Here is a 16,255-nt window from a genome sequence, read left to right as displayed (position 1 = left end):
GCCGATCCAAAGCCAGGAGCCCCTGCAGGTGCAGGGCCCAAGAACTTGGGCCTTCCTCCACTGCCTTCCCAGGCCACAGCAGAGAGCTGGACTGGAAGAGGAGCAACTGGGACAGAATCCAGTGCCCCAACCGGGACTGGAACCCGGGGTACCAACACCGCAGGCGGAGGATTAGCCTAGTGAGCTGCGGCGCCAGCCTCAACTACTCCACTTCTGATCCAGCTACCTGCTAATGGCCTGGGAAAAGCAGCATAAGATGGCCTAAGTAGTAGGGTCCCTGCCACCCATGTGGGAGACCTGGATGAAGCTCCTTGGTTCAGCCTGGGCCAGCATTGGCTGTTGCAGCCATTTGGGGAGTGAACCAGCAGATGGAAGATATCTCCTTCTCTTCTTCTCTCTCTCTCTTTAACTCTGACTTTCAAATAAATAAATGAATTTTTAAAAAAGAAAATGCATATTATTGAAAAGCCATGCATGGATTTTAAAAATTTTCTTGCACGCAAATAAATATCTTTTAATTCCATTTTTCCACAAATTTTTTGAAGTACCCTCATATCTGCTTTCCATATCAGGTTGTGGGTGATTATTAGAAATAAGGTGATAAGACTGTCATGTCATATATAATCCTTAAGCCTTTGTCTTGGTCTTAAGTGATCTTAAATGATGGAGGAGGATGGCTCTACCACCTGTTGTCCTTCATGTGTCTAGCAAACAGTTGTTGAGAGTGTTAAAGCAGATGAAGCACTCTGCTGCATCCTAGGAGATCTGTTTAAAGCCTCCTGGAATGTTTGTGTTTCTGCACTAAAAATACCTTGTAGTTGCTCTTGAAAACCAGGGAGGATGTAGTAAATAGACGAAGGAGGCAGTTGATGATTAGTTTTCTAGTTAGACTTCCTCATTGCCACATCATTTCTGTAATAATAGAGAGTTTCTTTTCTATACAAAAGACTTTTTAGAGCAATTTCTGATTCACAGCAAAATTTTGAGGAAGCCAACAGATTTTTCCATAAGCCCCCACCCCCTGCAGAGCCGTTGTCAAGAGTGTTTCCAAGTAGAAGTGAGTCAACTCTGAGAAGCTGCTGCCTCTGCACCCTCAGCTTTTCCGAGTGTGGTCAGTGCACAGCCTCCCCTCTGAGTCTGTAGTCTATTCTTATAGGTTTATGAAATTAGAATGAAGGTGTGTGTGTGTGTGTGTGTGTGTGTGTGTTAACTTTCTTACCAAGTAAGTTGAGCTTGGTGATTTTTCAGAGGAGTGTGGTCACTGGTGTTGGGGGGGAAGGGGGGAGGGCCGGGCAGACTGCCAGGTTTGTTAGGACCCTGGCCTCCAATTAATCTGTAATCTTGGGCAGTTTCTGTGTTCCTTAAGGACAGAAAGATGATCGTCTATGCAGATGAAGCCATTGGCAGTAGAGGAGAGTGGAGATTGCAGAGGCAAACACTAATACTGTTCATCTATAAGCTATTGAGATATCCCTGGAATCCTCTGAGTAAGAGGAACTTAATTCTTTCATGTCATTTCCCATTTCCTTTCTTGTACTTTCCCTTTTCCTATCCTAGATTTATTTAGCTCTGGTGAAAAAAACATGAGAGATGATTCATATTAAGCAATAATGCCAGTGCTATTTGTAAGGTACTCGGTTTTGATTAAAGGTATAAAGTCATAAAAAATAAGAGGCTGTCCTTATACCATATAGCTCAGTGCATTAAATATATGTGATAGATGCCAGATTACGCCTTCCTGAGCAGTGAAGGCTTGTCTTAGCAGGTATGAGGAGGAAGACTTGTTGACCACACCAGGAGGAGATGTGTTGCATCTCACTTGAGAACTCCTTGCTTAATGTTCATCCTGACATTAGTATCTCCAGAAAGTCCAGAGTTACTGCAACATCCCTGAACAGTATTTCCCTTTATGTTGGAAAGAAATAGGAACGCAACACCCAAACATGCACTTCTCATAGAATTGCATAGCAAGTTTTGCGGGCTTGTAAACTGATGTTGAATTATTTCTGCCTTTATCCAGGTGCCGCAAAGTTGGTGGTAGCTGTGGCAGTATTTTTACTCACATTTTATGTTATTTCTCAAGTATTTGAAATAAAAATGGATGCGAGTTTAGGAAATCTATTTGGTAAGTTTCATTTTTCTCCTTTTTTACACCTTATTTTTTATGTTATTCTCTAAATTTCTGTCAGTTCTCAGCATTCAGTCAATGGGTGTTAGTTAGTCTTTCTAGAGAAGGAATTTTTGTATCGGTAAAATGGTTCATTAGAATATTTTAAAACATAAAATAAGAAGTTTTAGAATTAAACCTGTGTAAGGCATGAATCTTCTGTCCTTCATTTTGAACATTTTTCAGAGTCTGTTTTACACATGCTTACGGGCATTAATCAGGACTTCTAAGTGCAGCTTCTAGAAGGTGGAATACTCTTTAAGTTGCTTCTCTGTTTCGGTTGACTGCTAGAAAACTTGGGAGCCAATTCTAGCCCTTAGTTGCCAAGTGTTTATGGTCACATCAGCACATTTTAGTTATCAGCCATGGTATTTTCCTTCTGTGATATTTTTCTTTTTACCTGTTTCTGTATTTTAAGTGTATCAGTATGAGAAACATTAGCTCAGTTTTTTAACAAAATCTTTAATATTGTAACATTTGAAATGTTTTTATAGGAATGTTACATTTAATGCTATTTTAAATGGCTATATTTAATATCTAATTGAATCTCAATTACGTGCTAAGTGTATCTCTTCTGTAGATATATCTTTATGGAAGTGAAAAATAGAATTTAATGTTTACATACTAAAATGGAACATATTTATTTATATTAAACCTAAAATTTATACAAGAGTAATTCTGAATGTCTTCTGGAAACCATAGGTCTTCATTGTTTGAAGTTAGTAAAGCTGTCTTCACAGATCTTTCTTATAATGATTTAACTTTGCCTGAAGTATTATTTAAACTATTAAAAAACTCAGGCATGAGAAAATGAGACTGTGAAACCTGGAAACAGTAATTTAAGGTAGCAGGCGAAAGTTAAGTGAGAGAACTTTGAGAGCTCTGGCTTAATGCGTTTTGTGGTTCACAGTTAACGTTTGAAAGGGACCATCAAGACCTAATTCATTTCCTCTCATATCTGTGGCGAGATGCTCTTATGCCAGTGCTTCTCAAACTTCAGTGTCGAACAGATCTCCAGAGAATCTTGGTAAATGCAGATTCTAACTCAGCAGTCTGGGGAGGGGCACGAGATTCTGCATTTCTGGCAGGCTCCCAGATGGTGCCGAGAGTCCCGACCATGGGCCACATGTCAAGACTTTGGACACATCTGATGTGTGGTCCTCGGAATCTCTGTAAACATACTCAGGTGACTTTTCTGAGGATGCCTACTTAAGAGTGCTGCTTTGTGTTGCGCTGGATTCAGCCGTTTGTATCCCACATAGTTTGAATACACTGGTACAGTCTGTCTGATGGTGCTCTCTTCCGTATCAGAGATCTCTCAGAGGTAAATCCTAGTCAAAGTTCTCAGACCCTCTTCTTACAAGTTTTCATCTTTTCAGGTAATAAGGCCCTCCCTCTCAGGCATTCTCTTTATGGATTGGTTATTTTCCTCCTGAATCAAGTGGTCATTGCAGAGTGTGAGTCCAGAATGCTTTTTCAGTCCTGTGTACATCTAGGACTACCTAGTGCCCAGAGCACAGCTATTTTCATTTGGACAGTGTGGCAAAAGCAACACGGAGGCCATTGGGACTTGTTCAGGGTTGCCCTGGAAAGCAACATTTATAGCTGCTGCTTCCAAGAAACGTTGGGGGTGAGGAAATAAGCTGATGGGATGATAGTTTGATACAGACGGATGCTGCACATGTGTTACCTTTGTAAAGTGATGGACAGACTTCTACATGTCTGTAGGCCTTGAGTGAAAATTTGGTCAAACAGAACCAGCAAGAAAAGGAGGGTCCTTAGGAAAGGGGAAGCCGTGAGACTTGGGACAAAGAGAAAAGGTGCTTTGGGAAAGGCCCACTGTTGTGAGAAGTGACTAGGAGGCTGCGGAAGCACAGTGTGGCAGTCGTTACCCACACACGGCTGGCGATCCCCTCCAGACACTGCCGTCCGCCCTCGCGCTCCATCTCCCATCTTTGCCCTGGTTTGCATCTTCACCTTTCGTTTGGTCTGTTTTTGTAAACATCTTTGTGACAGCTGTATGTCTGTTCCCAGTCTTTGCCGTCTGCCTGTCTTACCTCTGCCAGAGCCATTCTCTTGAAACATGTGGACCTTCAGTACTTCCGGTTCCCACAGAGTAAAATCCCAACTCTTTGCTTAGGATAGCACACGAGCTTTTCCTTTCTCTACCCCCTGGGTGACACACTGCTCATGCCCACATGCCCACCATCGACAGGCACAAACCACGGGCTCTCTTTTGATTCCTTGGACTTTGCTCATTTTCATTCCTCACCCCACACAACTTGCTCATCCTGTCACTTGCTAATCCTTCTCAGTTTTCACATCTCTGCACTAATACCCCTTCTGTGGAGGCTCCTGTTTGTCTAACAGACTGCATTGCTCCTTTTCTGAACTGTTCTGATTGTATAGTATTTAAGTCTCTCAGTTTACCACTGATTTTTATAGTTTCTTCTTTTCTTCTTCTTTCTCTTCCATGTGTCTTTTGACCTGAGAGTAAGTCTTGAGGACAAAAATACCTTGATATTTCACCCTGCAGCTAGTGCTGATTCTTCAAATACTGATTGAGTGAACGTAAATGTGGGTAGTTGAGGATTTGGGAATTCCCAGAGTGGGATTCATGTAAAGCCAAATCACTGGAAAGTTAGGCACTGGCAGAGAGCTGTGAACAAATACTGAACTGTACTTGAACTGGAAGAGTTGTCTCCTAATTTTCATTTTGATTTTTCATAATGTCAAGAACCTGCAAGGTTTTATTATATGCATTTTATCTTTTAGATTTAGGCATTCTTAGTGCAAATGGTTTATTTTGACATCGTATTTAAAGTAGTACAGCGTTTCTATGAAACATTATTGGATTTCAGTCCATTGAATTGATAAAAATGTAATTTGTGGGATTTTAATTCTCATTTCATACTCTTTGCAAAGATAGTTATGGTTATCTTTGCCACTTGATTTACCTTCTAACATAATTTAAAAAAGGTAGCACATTTGGCCCAGCATTAGAGTTTGTGTCTATAATCAGAGCCTTAGGGATTCATGCAATTTAACTATAGTTCTCTTAGTGAGTAGTTTTCCCTTTTTTTCAACTTGTTGATCTAATGACTTACTTGGTAGTTTTCTATAAACCATATCTGGTTTGTTACATACTGTTGTTTCAGAAATATAAAGCAGAGTTATTCCTCGAAAGAAAGAATGCAAAATTTGCTTGCAATTAGTATTTCAAAGTATGAGGAGATTGTGATTTTTAAAAAGTTTTTAGATAAAACTTTTTATTTTCAGATAAGTATTGGTTCATCTGCATTTGAAGAAATAATACTCAAGAGATCGTGCATACATGTCATTCTGTTTCTCCATTGATAACATTTAATGAAACTATTTAACTATACAATGTCACAGCCAGGATATTGACATGGATAAAATCTGCCAGTCCTACTCCTGGTTGTGATCTAATATAGTGTTAGTTTTTTAGCATGGATACTGAATTAGTCAATGTACTGAACACAGTCCAGATTATTTTTGTATATATTGCTACAGTAAGTACTTACTGTTCTTTCTACACTTTTAGATTTAAAAAATTGGTAAGTAATGTAAGCAAAAATTAGATTTATTGTTACTCTTCCTTGAAGGGAAATGTTGTAAATCTTGCTAAAAATTAAAGATTAAAATTTTCATGTGGTTGGAGAAGTAGGAATTGGTAGAAGAGGAGGGATGCTTGTCTTTTCAGATTGTGTTAGCACTGTACACTTGAGGAATGCTCTTTTATTTGCTAAGATGAATTTACCTGTTTGACCGCCAGGTATTAATATCCTTAGTATTGAAGGCCTGGTAGAGGAAGTTGAGTTTTGATGTGTACTGGGTAAAAATACAAAGAAAAGTTTTCACGAGAGTCTCTTTACTTTAAAGCCCCTTCTTCCCTTATTTGTACACAAATTAAATGGAGCTCATGGCCTGATGATTAAGAAAGGGTTTTCTCAGAACTGTAGCCTGGTAAATGATATTTAAGTTGAGTAGCAATTGCTGCTTACTCTGTCTTGAATTTTACAAGCAAGCTAATTTGTTTCAGAGACTAATCCCTGTTTTCCTGTCTGTGTCCTTTTCCTCCGCCAGCCAAGGTTCTTAAAGTTCCTTTTGCTCAGGTCATTATGTGTTTATTGACGTCTCGGCCCCATTCTCTCTTCAGCCCTCTCCTTGGATGACTCACCCTTTTGTTAATTTTCCAAGTTACCTTAATCCTTGGATTCCATGGACAGCTGTCCCTTAACCTGTTCCATTTGGATCTTAAATGAACAGGTCCAACACAGAACTCACCATTGATCCCCATCCATCTCCTCTCCACATTATAAGCATCTTGAGTGCAGATACGGTATTTTGTTCACTGGCTCATGCGATTGAAAAACTTAACTCTTCTGAAGCGAAATCCTTGAACAATATCCTTGAATCCTCTCTTTCTGTCATCTCTGCATCTGGTCCATTCCTAAGTCCTGCCAGTGCTGTTTCTGTAGTTGGTGTATCTGTCTACCTTTTTCAAACACACAGTCACTACCTTTTTGTATATGTGTCTGGGGAGGTTTTCCTACCCTTTTATATCTGGATCACTTAAGTGGCGTCCTTTGTCCTTGTTGAATTCCCTGTCTCTAGTCTTGAACCCGAGTCTTCCTGTCCTGGCTTCCTGCTCCTGGCAAGACCGGCAGGTTTTGTGCATGTGATTGCAGGACCTCAGACAGGGCCATTTTCAGAGGTGGTGTAACAGGAGTTTGGGTGCTAGGATGAGGTATGTCATTGAAAACTAGTTCTGCCAATTCCCAGTGATGACCTAGAACAAATCAAATCAGTCAACTGCTCTGTCCTCACTGCATCCTTAAAACAGTGACAATGATGAAATCATTAGTCTGGACTGAAGTGAGTGCCCTGCAGATGTGAATGAGCTGTTAGCTGAACACTGTTAGAGTCTCCTTAACACAGGTCAGGTAGACCAGAGTTCTGATTCGAACAACGTTCCTCCACCAGAGTTGTAACACCTGGGTCTGATGATAACACCTTTGCCTAGGACAGAGTGGAGAATTTCTAGTCCTTGTACTCTTTTTTTTTTTTTTTTTTTTTTTTTTTTTGACAGGCAGAGTGGACAGTGAGAGAGAGAGAGAGAGAGACAGAGAGAAAGGTCTTCCTTTGGCTGTTGGTTCACCCTCCAGTGGCTGCCACGGCCGGTGCACTGCGGCTGGCGCACCGCACTGATCCGAAGGCAGGAGCCAGGTGCTTCTCCTGGTCTTTCATGGGGTGCAGGGCCCAAGCACTTGGGCCATCCTCCACTGCCCTCCCGGGCCACAGCAGAGAGCTGGCCTGGAAGAAGGGCAACCGGGACAGAATCCGGCGCCCCGACCGGGACTAGAACCCCGTGTGCCGGCGCCGCAAGGCGGAGGATTAGCCTATTGAGCCATGGCGCTAGCCAGTCCTTGTACTCTTAATCACACTGTGGATTTTGTGACTTTAGTGATGCATAATGTTCTGAGTATTCTGTTGCATTATTAAGGCTTTGCTTACTTGGTCATTGTCCTCTTCTTTTTTTTTTTTTTTTTTTTTTTTTTTGACAGGCAGAGTGGACAGTGAGAGAGAGAGACAGAGAGAGAAAGGTCTTCCTTTTGCCGTTGGTTCACCCTCCAATGGCCGCCGCTGCAGCCGGCGCACCGCGCTGATCCTGGCAGGAGCCAGGAGCCAGGTGCTTTTCCTGGTCTCCCATGGGGTGCAGGGCCCAAGCACCTGGGCCATCCTCCACTGCACTCCCTGGCCATAGCAGAGAGCTGGCCTGGAAGAGGGGCAACCGGGACAGAATCCGGCGCCCCAACCAGGACTAGAACCCGGTGTGCCGGCGCCGCAAGGTGGAGGATTAGCCTATTGAGCCACGGCGCCGGCAATTGTCCTCTTCTTAATCATTTAGGTACTATCAGCTTCAACTTTCTGTTCCCTAGTTTGACTTACAGGAAATTCACAATGTTACAGAAATAAAAACTGAGGGACTATGTGTAGTCAGGCAGCTGGCTGGTGTTTATCACACTGCATACTCATTAACCAAATCAGGCAGTGGCCATCCACTGCACTTTGATGACCTGAGTTACAGTCTGTTGGGCTAGGGTCAGATGCAAGTGCATTTAAAAAGCTCTTAATAGGCCGGCGCCATGGCTCACTAGGCTAATCCTCCGCCTTGTGGTGCCGGCACACCGGGTTCTAGTCCTGGTCGGGGCACCAGATTCTGTCCCAGTTGCCCCTCTTCCAGGCCAGCTCTCTGCTGTGGCCAGGGAGTGCAGTGGAGGATGGCCCAGGTGCTTGGGCCCTGCACCCCATGGGAGACCAGGAGAAGCACCTGGCTCCTGCCACCGGATCAGCGCAGTGCGCCGGCTGCAGCGCGCCAGCCGCGGTGGCCATTGGAGGGTGAACCAATGGCAAAGGAATACATTTCTCTCTGTCTCTCTCTCTCACTGTCCACTCTGCCTGTCAAAAAAAAAAAAAAAAAAAAAAAAGCTCATAAGTGTTAATTGTGATAAATGCCCAGTTGAGATCTCTTGCATTCAAGTTAAGATTTGACCTTCTGGCTTCCTTGAGTTGATGAATTATAACACTTTAGGAATGACCTTAATTTTTCTATTAGACCCAGCACATTTCTATTTTGGAGAAATTAAAGCTCCCCATCACCCTTTCTCTCCATCCTGCCAATCTCTTAGCCACTAAGCTGGGTTTGAAAGTCCTGTGTGCCCAACACCATGCTCTACACACCCGTGTTCACCAAAGTCTCTGTTCATAGTCACTTAAAGATGAGCTCATAGGCTACCTTTCTCATTGGGATTTAAATGTTTAGTAACCAAAATAGAAACAGTGTGACGGTGAAAATGAAAGTTTCTGGCAGTGGTCAGCTACTGCCTTCTGGGATTCCTCCACAACATTGTTTATAATGAGTCATGTTATTTAAAGTTGCTTTCTCACTTTTTCTCTGAAGTGGTGTTCATGTTTTTTGTTTTTTTTTTTTTTTATCTTATACTGAGCAAACATTCACATACTTTTATATTTAAGGCCTATTAGAAGCACTACATATGCTTATAAAGTACATTCTTCCCAGTATGCTTATTGTTTCTAATGAAGGTAACTTTATTTTTCCCCTTAGCAAGGTCAGCATTGGACATTGCTGCGCGTTGTAAGTGTTTCTTCTTGATATTTTACAAATGATTTGTCTGACTTAGGCAAGTGAGAGCTTCTGTTCAAGCAATCTCAATAGTTCAGTGTGAGCAGAAACTGACACTAGACATTGATCTTTAAAGATAAAAGCATGTTATTTGATTGGGAGACCTGATCTGGTATTTATTCAGGACGGGACTGTTGTTTCATTAGCACTTTGATTTTAGTTTCAGTCTTGAAGTATAGAAAGTTATGGAGGAGTGAAAGGAGAGCTCTTCTTTGGAACCACTACTTGGGCAGATAGTCAGAAGGACATTAAACTTTTGGATGGTCCTGGAGGTAACCCATTATAGAAATGGACTGGAAATATAAAGTAACACTTCCAACCTCCTGCATTCTGCAGGATAAAATTAAGCTCAAGAATAGACAAAAATATTTACACTCAACAAAATCATACTACCGATCCATTTCTGTCCATTAGTAGCTGGTTTCCCAGGAGGTTCTGGTTTTTGTTGTATTTTGTTGTTGAATGTTTGGAGATCTTTGAAACCTTTGGGAAACAAATTTTAGCATGTATTTTAAAATATGTTTGTCCTAATGTTTTACCTGATACCCTTCTTTTGTGGCTTGAGCTATAAAACAAACTAATTGTAGTCTGTTAACTTGTTTTCTAACCAAACCATCCCCCACAAAAAAAAATCATTTTTTCTCCCCTAAAGCTACAAAGCCTCCCAGATATAAATGTGGAATTTCAAAAGCTTGTCCTGAGAAGCATTTTGCTTTTAAAATGGCAAGTGGAGCAGCCAACGTGGTGGGACCCAAAATCTGCCTGGAAGACAACGTGTAAGTATTCGCCGATTGGCAACTATAAAATATGCTGTTAAGTTGTGGTCAGGGATGGGCATTTGGCACACTGGGTGAGCTGCCGTTTGCGATGCTCTCTTCCTGCATTGGAGTGCTCAGGTCCCGGTCTCACCTCTGATACCACCTTCCTGCACTGTGCATCCTGGGAGGCAGCAGGTGCTGGCTCCAGGAGTTGAGTCCTTGCCACCCACCTGGGACACTTGGGTTGAGTTAGACTCCTGGCCTCCACTTGGCCCTGCCTGGGCCATTGTGGGCATCTCAAGAGTGAACCAAAACAAACAAACAAAAAAAGTGAACCAGAGGATGGAGGATCTCTCTGTGTCTGTCTCTGTCTGTTTCTCTCACTCCTTTCAAATCAATTTAATAAAATAAATAGTAGTTGAACCTGAGTTTAGTGGATCTTCTGAAAGTGTGTTGGGCATGCTTTTACTAAGGGAAGTTGATTTTAGTTTTCATTTTACAGTTCATTTCTCATGCACTTAAGGAGTCAAAGTTCTTAAATTGTACACAAGAGAGTGAGAAGATAGCTTTTCCAGCTTCGTGTAAACGTGGAATTTTCTCAGGGTGAATTCTGTACATCTGAACTGTAACCTTTGGTAGCCAGCAGACACTAACTAAGATGAGAAACTCAGTTCCTTTGTCACAGTTGCCACATTTCAGGTGCTCAGTGGCCACACGTGGCTCCTGGTCATGGAACCGAATAACACAGAATATTTATTTCTATCATGGCAAAGTGCTGTTGACAGCATTGCCCTAGGAAATCAACTCTGCCGTACAAGCCATCACCTTTCATTTTAAATGTTCGAGTGCTGCTTGTTGAAGTGTGACATGATCCAGCTAGAACCTCAGCTCCATTGCTGCACTCCCTGCTGTCACTAAGCTGAGTGGTTTCCTAGGTTGAGATCCTCTCCAATGTATGGATTTTAGGTTTTGCAGTATCCTACCTCGGTGTCACCCATCCCTTGTAACTTCAAGTTCCTGTCTCTGGTGTGCAGATTCTGCTTTTGGTTGGTTTCTTTTTAGTCTTCTATCATCTAGAAAACTAGATACGTGGGCATACCTGAGTTTCATGCAAAATAATAAATACGGCATTAGTTGTGTCGAGTTGATAACTTTATAGAGAGGAGATTTAGCCTAAACTAAGCAGTTTCTCCCAGCTCTTTTGGTGTCTCTTCTTTGAAATGTACACAGTCTTAAGTTGTTCTGTTGCCCCTCTTTGCAGCTGGTTATTTAGGGGAAGGTCATTTGGCCACGTGGAACACTTTCCTTGCAGAGTGAACGTTTGAGCAGCTAGGTGATCGACATGCTGTTGGCCATTTCCTTCCTTCACAGGAACGATAATCTTTAGTTATTGCATTATTTTCTGATTTCTCAGTATAGTACTGTTTTGCTGAAAGGTAATAAAGCATTTGCATCGTAGAAGCTTATGGGCTTGTGAAAAACATTCCCTTTTCTGCTTTTCACCTATCTGGCTAAAGAGACCCCCAGTTTCAATCTAAATGATAGAAAGTTCCTTTAAAATAGCTGCCCACAGATGATCTCTGAGTACCTACGCTGCCCCCTTGCAGCATGTAAGTTTAATGAGGAGAAAAAGATTTCACACTCCTTTTTTACTAGCAGGGTTTCTGTTCCCTGATTATGGAAGTTAAAAAGAAAAGAGAGCATGCAAGTGGAGCCTGGTTAAAAAAAATAATAATAAGGTACTGGGCGTGGAGCCAGGGAATTTGCTTCTAGCATGGTAGGCTTGCCATGTAAAATTTGTACAATTTCTTTAACCATTAAATTGAGGCAGACCACCTATCCACCTTCATTTCAACAAGCCTCCTGCCAATCCCATGAGAGATTACATCATTGGTGGGATTTTATAGCTAGGCCTCGGGTCATGAAAATAGTCCCTGCAGAATGGCAGAATAATTGGCCAGGGATCCCCAGTGGAGACACTATGGGGACCAATTCATAGTCCAGTGCTTTTTCCAGTATGTTTCTATGTTGAAGGCCTAAGGGTTGGTTCATTGGTTGGTTGGTTGCTTGCTTGCTTTCTGTCCTCCTCCTCCTCTTTTTCTTCTTTTGTAGCTTTAAAGAAAGAGTCTGACTTTTCTAAGCATGATTGGTACACCTATGTAACAAGGTTTTATTGAGCATAGTCCCCCCTCTTGTGGAACTTGGAGTCTAGTAAGGGTAACAGCTTCCAAAGCAGTAAATGCAAGTAAGTAATACAGTCGTGGCTGTGCATGGTAGCTGGGAGTGATGAGTGTTGGTGGCAGTGACATGGGATGTCCGCTGCAACATGAAGGATTAGGGAGCAGGTTTTAGGGCAGCCTTGTGTTCGAGAGCTGAAGCCACAAGAAGAGAGGCAGCAAGGGGGCAGACTGAAGGCAGAGCATGCTTGAAGGTCCTGAGACAGCAAAGACCTGGAAAAGGAATGGTAGAAGTTTGTAGGACAGGCAGGTAAGGGGTTCAGATTTTTTGGGGGGTATATTGAGAAATTGATGATGATTTTTCTGACTCTGCCAGGTCATGATTTCATTTGTTTTGAGAAAATAAAAAGCTGTAAAAAATAATTCTAGGAAAGAGAATAGAGAACAATTGGAAAACCATTGCTAGCAGCCACCACAGCTCCTTGATGCTGCCTTCCTGTTGGTAAATGATGTGGTTTGTTTTTTTTTTTTTTTTGTATTTTTTGGTAATTCAGTAAAATTTAAATAATAAAAATACTAAATAGAAATCTTAACATTTTCCTGAGTTAACTACTGCTAGAGCAGAAGTTGCAGTAGGGGCTGTCTGTCATTTGGGGTTGTCACAGCTGCAGTGCTGCCACTCAGAGAAGTCAGAGATACTGCTAAGCACACTAGATGCTGCCATCATTAGAGGCAGAAGTTGAAAAACTCTGGTATAGATAAAAGCTGATACTTAAGATTAGGTTGGGGTCCAGAGCTGTGGAGTAGTGGGCTAAGCCTCCCCACTCACCTGTTTATTCCCCAAATACCTGCAACAGCTGGAGCTAGACAAGACTGAAACCAGGATTTAGGAGCTCAATCCAGGTCTCCCATGTGGGTGGCAGGGACTGGAATACTTGAGCCATCAGCTGTTATCTCCTAGGGTACACATGAGCAGGAAGCTAGAATTACAAAAGAAATCAGGACTTGAACCTAGGCATTCTGATATGGGGAGTGGGCGAATGTCCTAACTGGTGACTTTAATGCTACACCAAACACTTGCTCCCCATTCTTCACTTTTAGACTAATTTTAACCTGTATTTCAGTACCTTTATCCAATCTCCATAGACTTCTTTAACTAACGTGATTCTTTTCCTGAGAGTATTAATGAACTGTACTAAGTATTTCAGTGTCTGAGTGATCTCTTCTGTGTCAGTTGTTTGACTATTATCTCAGTAAGAGAAGGAACACATCACATATGCCAGTGTCTCCTCCACAAAATGAGACACTTATCCTTAGTGGAGTGTGTTGACTCAGAGGTGTCTGTGTGACAGGCTGGAGGAAGGAGCTGGTTTAGAGAGATGGGCAGATGTGCTCCATAACAGCTCTCTCTCAAAGACTTGATTTCTTCTTGCTGGTTGCCCTGCCAGCCTCTAGGTTTCCTCCAGTCCACGTGACTCAGATGAAAGGAGAGGGGAGCCAGACAGGTGGAAGGCAAGCACTTCTGTTTGAACAGGTGGGACACGTTGCCTCTGTCCACTGCCCATCCAGAAGACAGTCCCTTGGTCCTACCCACTGCAGTGGATCTGACATCTCCCACTGGGCGGAGCCAGACCAAGTCCTGTTGTGAAGGAGGCGGAGCAGATGCTGGAAGACATTGGAGTAGTCGACTCCAGGTTCTTAAAACAAGCAAATACTCTATAAGTAACTTAGTTTAATTGTCAGTGTGGCTCCAATCTCAGAAAAGATCTGGGTACTTTTTCTCAGAGGTTGATTTCATTGGGGAAAAATCATTTTAAAAGGAGAAAATGAAATAATTCATCAACTTGAATGTGTAAATATGCCAAAATCACCAGGATTAATGCTTTCATTGTAAATGTTGGACAGGGGTTGGGTACGGTTTTTAAGCTGCCACTTGGGACTCCATATTCTACAACATACTGCCTGGATTCAGGTCGTGGCTCTGCATTCTATTCCAGCTTCCTGCTAATATGTACCCTGGGAGGCAGCAGATGGTGGCTTAAGTGATTGGGTCTCTGCTACCCTTGTGGGCGACCTGTATTGAGTTCTGAGCTCCTGGCTTCAGCTTGGCCTAGCCCCAGGTGCTATGGGCATTTTCAGAGTGAACAAGTTTACAGGAGATTTCTCTCTCTCTTCCACTTTAAAATAAAAGAACTCCGGGTCAGACACTGTGGTGTAGTTGGCTAAGCCTCCGTTGCCAGCACCCATCATATGGGTGCAGTTTGTGTCCTGGCTGCTCTTCTCCCAGTCCATTTCTCTGCTCGTGGCATGGGTAAGCAGTGGAGGATGGCTCAAGTTCTTGGGCCCCTGCACTCACATGGGAGACCTGGAAGCAGCTCCTGGCTCCTGGCTGGCTTTGGATGTGCCCAGCTCCAGCCCTTGCAGCCATTTGGAGAGTGAAAGAGAAGACCTTTCTCTCTGTCTCTCCCTTTCTCTCTCTAACTCTGCCTCTCAAATAAATAAATAAAATCTTAAAAAAAAGAGAGAGAGAGGCCGGTGCCGCGGCTCAATAGGCTAATCCTCCGCCTGCGCCGCTGGCACCCCGGGTTCTAGTCCCGGTCGGGGCGCCAGATTCCGTCCTGGTTGCCCCTCTTCCAGTCCAGCTCTCTGCTGTGGCCAGGGAGTGCAGTGGAGGATGGCCCAAGTCCTTGGGCCCTGCACCCCATGGGAGACCAGGAGAAGCACCTGGCTCCTGCCTTGGGATCAGTGCGGTGCACCGGCCGTGGCAGCCATTGGAGGGTGAACCAACGGCAAAGGAAGACCTTTCTCTCTGTCTCTCACTGTCCACTCTGTCTGTCAAAAAAAAAAAAAAAAAAAAAAAAAGAGAGAGAGAGAGATATTAGGGTAGTGGACATGATTTTAATGATAATCAGAAGGAGTCAACATATATTATGAAGATTAAGAGATCTTATGAGGAAATTTTGGGTGTAAACCTCAGGTGTCAGTAAAACAAGAGCTTTCACTTTGCGATAGAGAACTTAGGATGTGCTCACGTTAAAGTCACAGCTGTCATCTGAGGCAAATAATCTCGTTGGATTTCAGTCCGAGGTTGTTACTAGGAATTATTTTACTTTATTATAAATATTTAGTGCAGGAACACATAGGAGACTATTTTGAGTATTTTGGGGTTTCTTTCTATTTTTTTTTAAAACTAAGGACCAGGTTTGGCTGTGAGTGCTCAGAAGTAACATCAAGCATATTATGTAGGTAATTATATAATCCATTAGTTGTAGCCATCTAAAAATGTGAAAACTCAATGAGTATTAAAACAAATGAGCCACATCATGGTGTAGCAGGTAAAGCCACTGTGTGGGAGGCTGACATCCTGTTTGCAAGCTGGTTCATGTCCCAGCCACTCTACTTCCAATCCAGCTTCCTGCTAGTGACCTGGAAAAAAGTGGAAGATGACCCAAGTTCTTGGGCACCTGCACCCATGTGGGAGAACTGGATGAAGCTCCTGGCTTCAGCCTGGCCCAGTGTTGGCCTTTGCGGCTATCTGAGGAATGAACCAGCAGATGGATAATCTGTCTCTCCCTCTCTGACTTTAAAAATAAATAAATATTTAAAACAAATAAAAGAACCACTGAATTGATTTGGCCCATGAGCTATAGCTTGCTAAATAAACCCTGCTTTATACTATTCATTTTAAGTAGTAGTAACTACAACAAAATTTGAAGATTTAGAAACAAAATTTGAAGATTTAGCATAGATCTACAAGTTAGATAATCATTTCCTTTATATCTTTCCATTGAGGTGTATGGTGGGGATGGCACCTTCATATGCATGAAAGATAAAGTGGTTCAACATGGGTTAGCAAGGGGAACTGGCTTTTACACATTTTACATCTTCAGTAGTTTTCCATTTGTTGAGTTTTCCTTGGTGTGAG

The 16,255-nt window shown here is 42.6% G+C and overlaps 2 protein-coding genes across 4 annotated transcripts in view; one reads left to right on the top strand and one right to left on the bottom strand.

Moving 5' to 3' along the window:
- CPED1 (cadherin like and PC-esterase domain containing 1) overlaps nucleotides 1-16,255 on the bottom strand; it is a 587,225-nt gene that overhangs the window by 152,721 nt on the left and 418,249 nt on the right. The gene's annotated exons all lie outside the window — the stretch shown is intronic.
- Nucleotides 1-16,255, top strand: part of FAM3C (FAM3 metabolism regulating signaling molecule C) — a 54,358-nt gene that overhangs the window by 15,461 nt on the left and 22,642 nt on the right. For 2 of the 3 annotated variants that reach the window (XM_051848903.3, XM_051848904.3), the window contains exons 3-5: nucleotides 2,021-2,125; nucleotides 9,318-9,347; nucleotides 10,048-10,171. In XM_051848903.3, the coding sequence (XP_051704863.1) occupies nucleotides 2,021-2,125; nucleotides 9,318-9,347; nucleotides 10,048-10,171 (259 nt within the window). The remainder of the gene's footprint in view (nucleotides 1-2,020; nucleotides 2,126-9,317; nucleotides 9,348-10,047; nucleotides 10,172-16,255) is intronic. The other variant, XM_051848906.3, reaches the window with a different exon arrangement.

This window comes from Oryctolagus cuniculus, chromosome 3, assembly GCF_051225735.1.
Source record: "Oryctolagus cuniculus isolate XC-2025 breed Fujian yellow rabbit chromosome 3, ASM5122573v1, whole genome shotgun sequence".
Taxonomy (NCBI): domain Eukaryota; kingdom Metazoa; phylum Chordata; class Mammalia; order Lagomorpha; family Leporidae; genus Oryctolagus; species Oryctolagus cuniculus.
The sequence above is the reverse complement of the archived record's forward strand: the minus strand, read 5'-3'. Positions and strand labels throughout refer to the sequence as shown.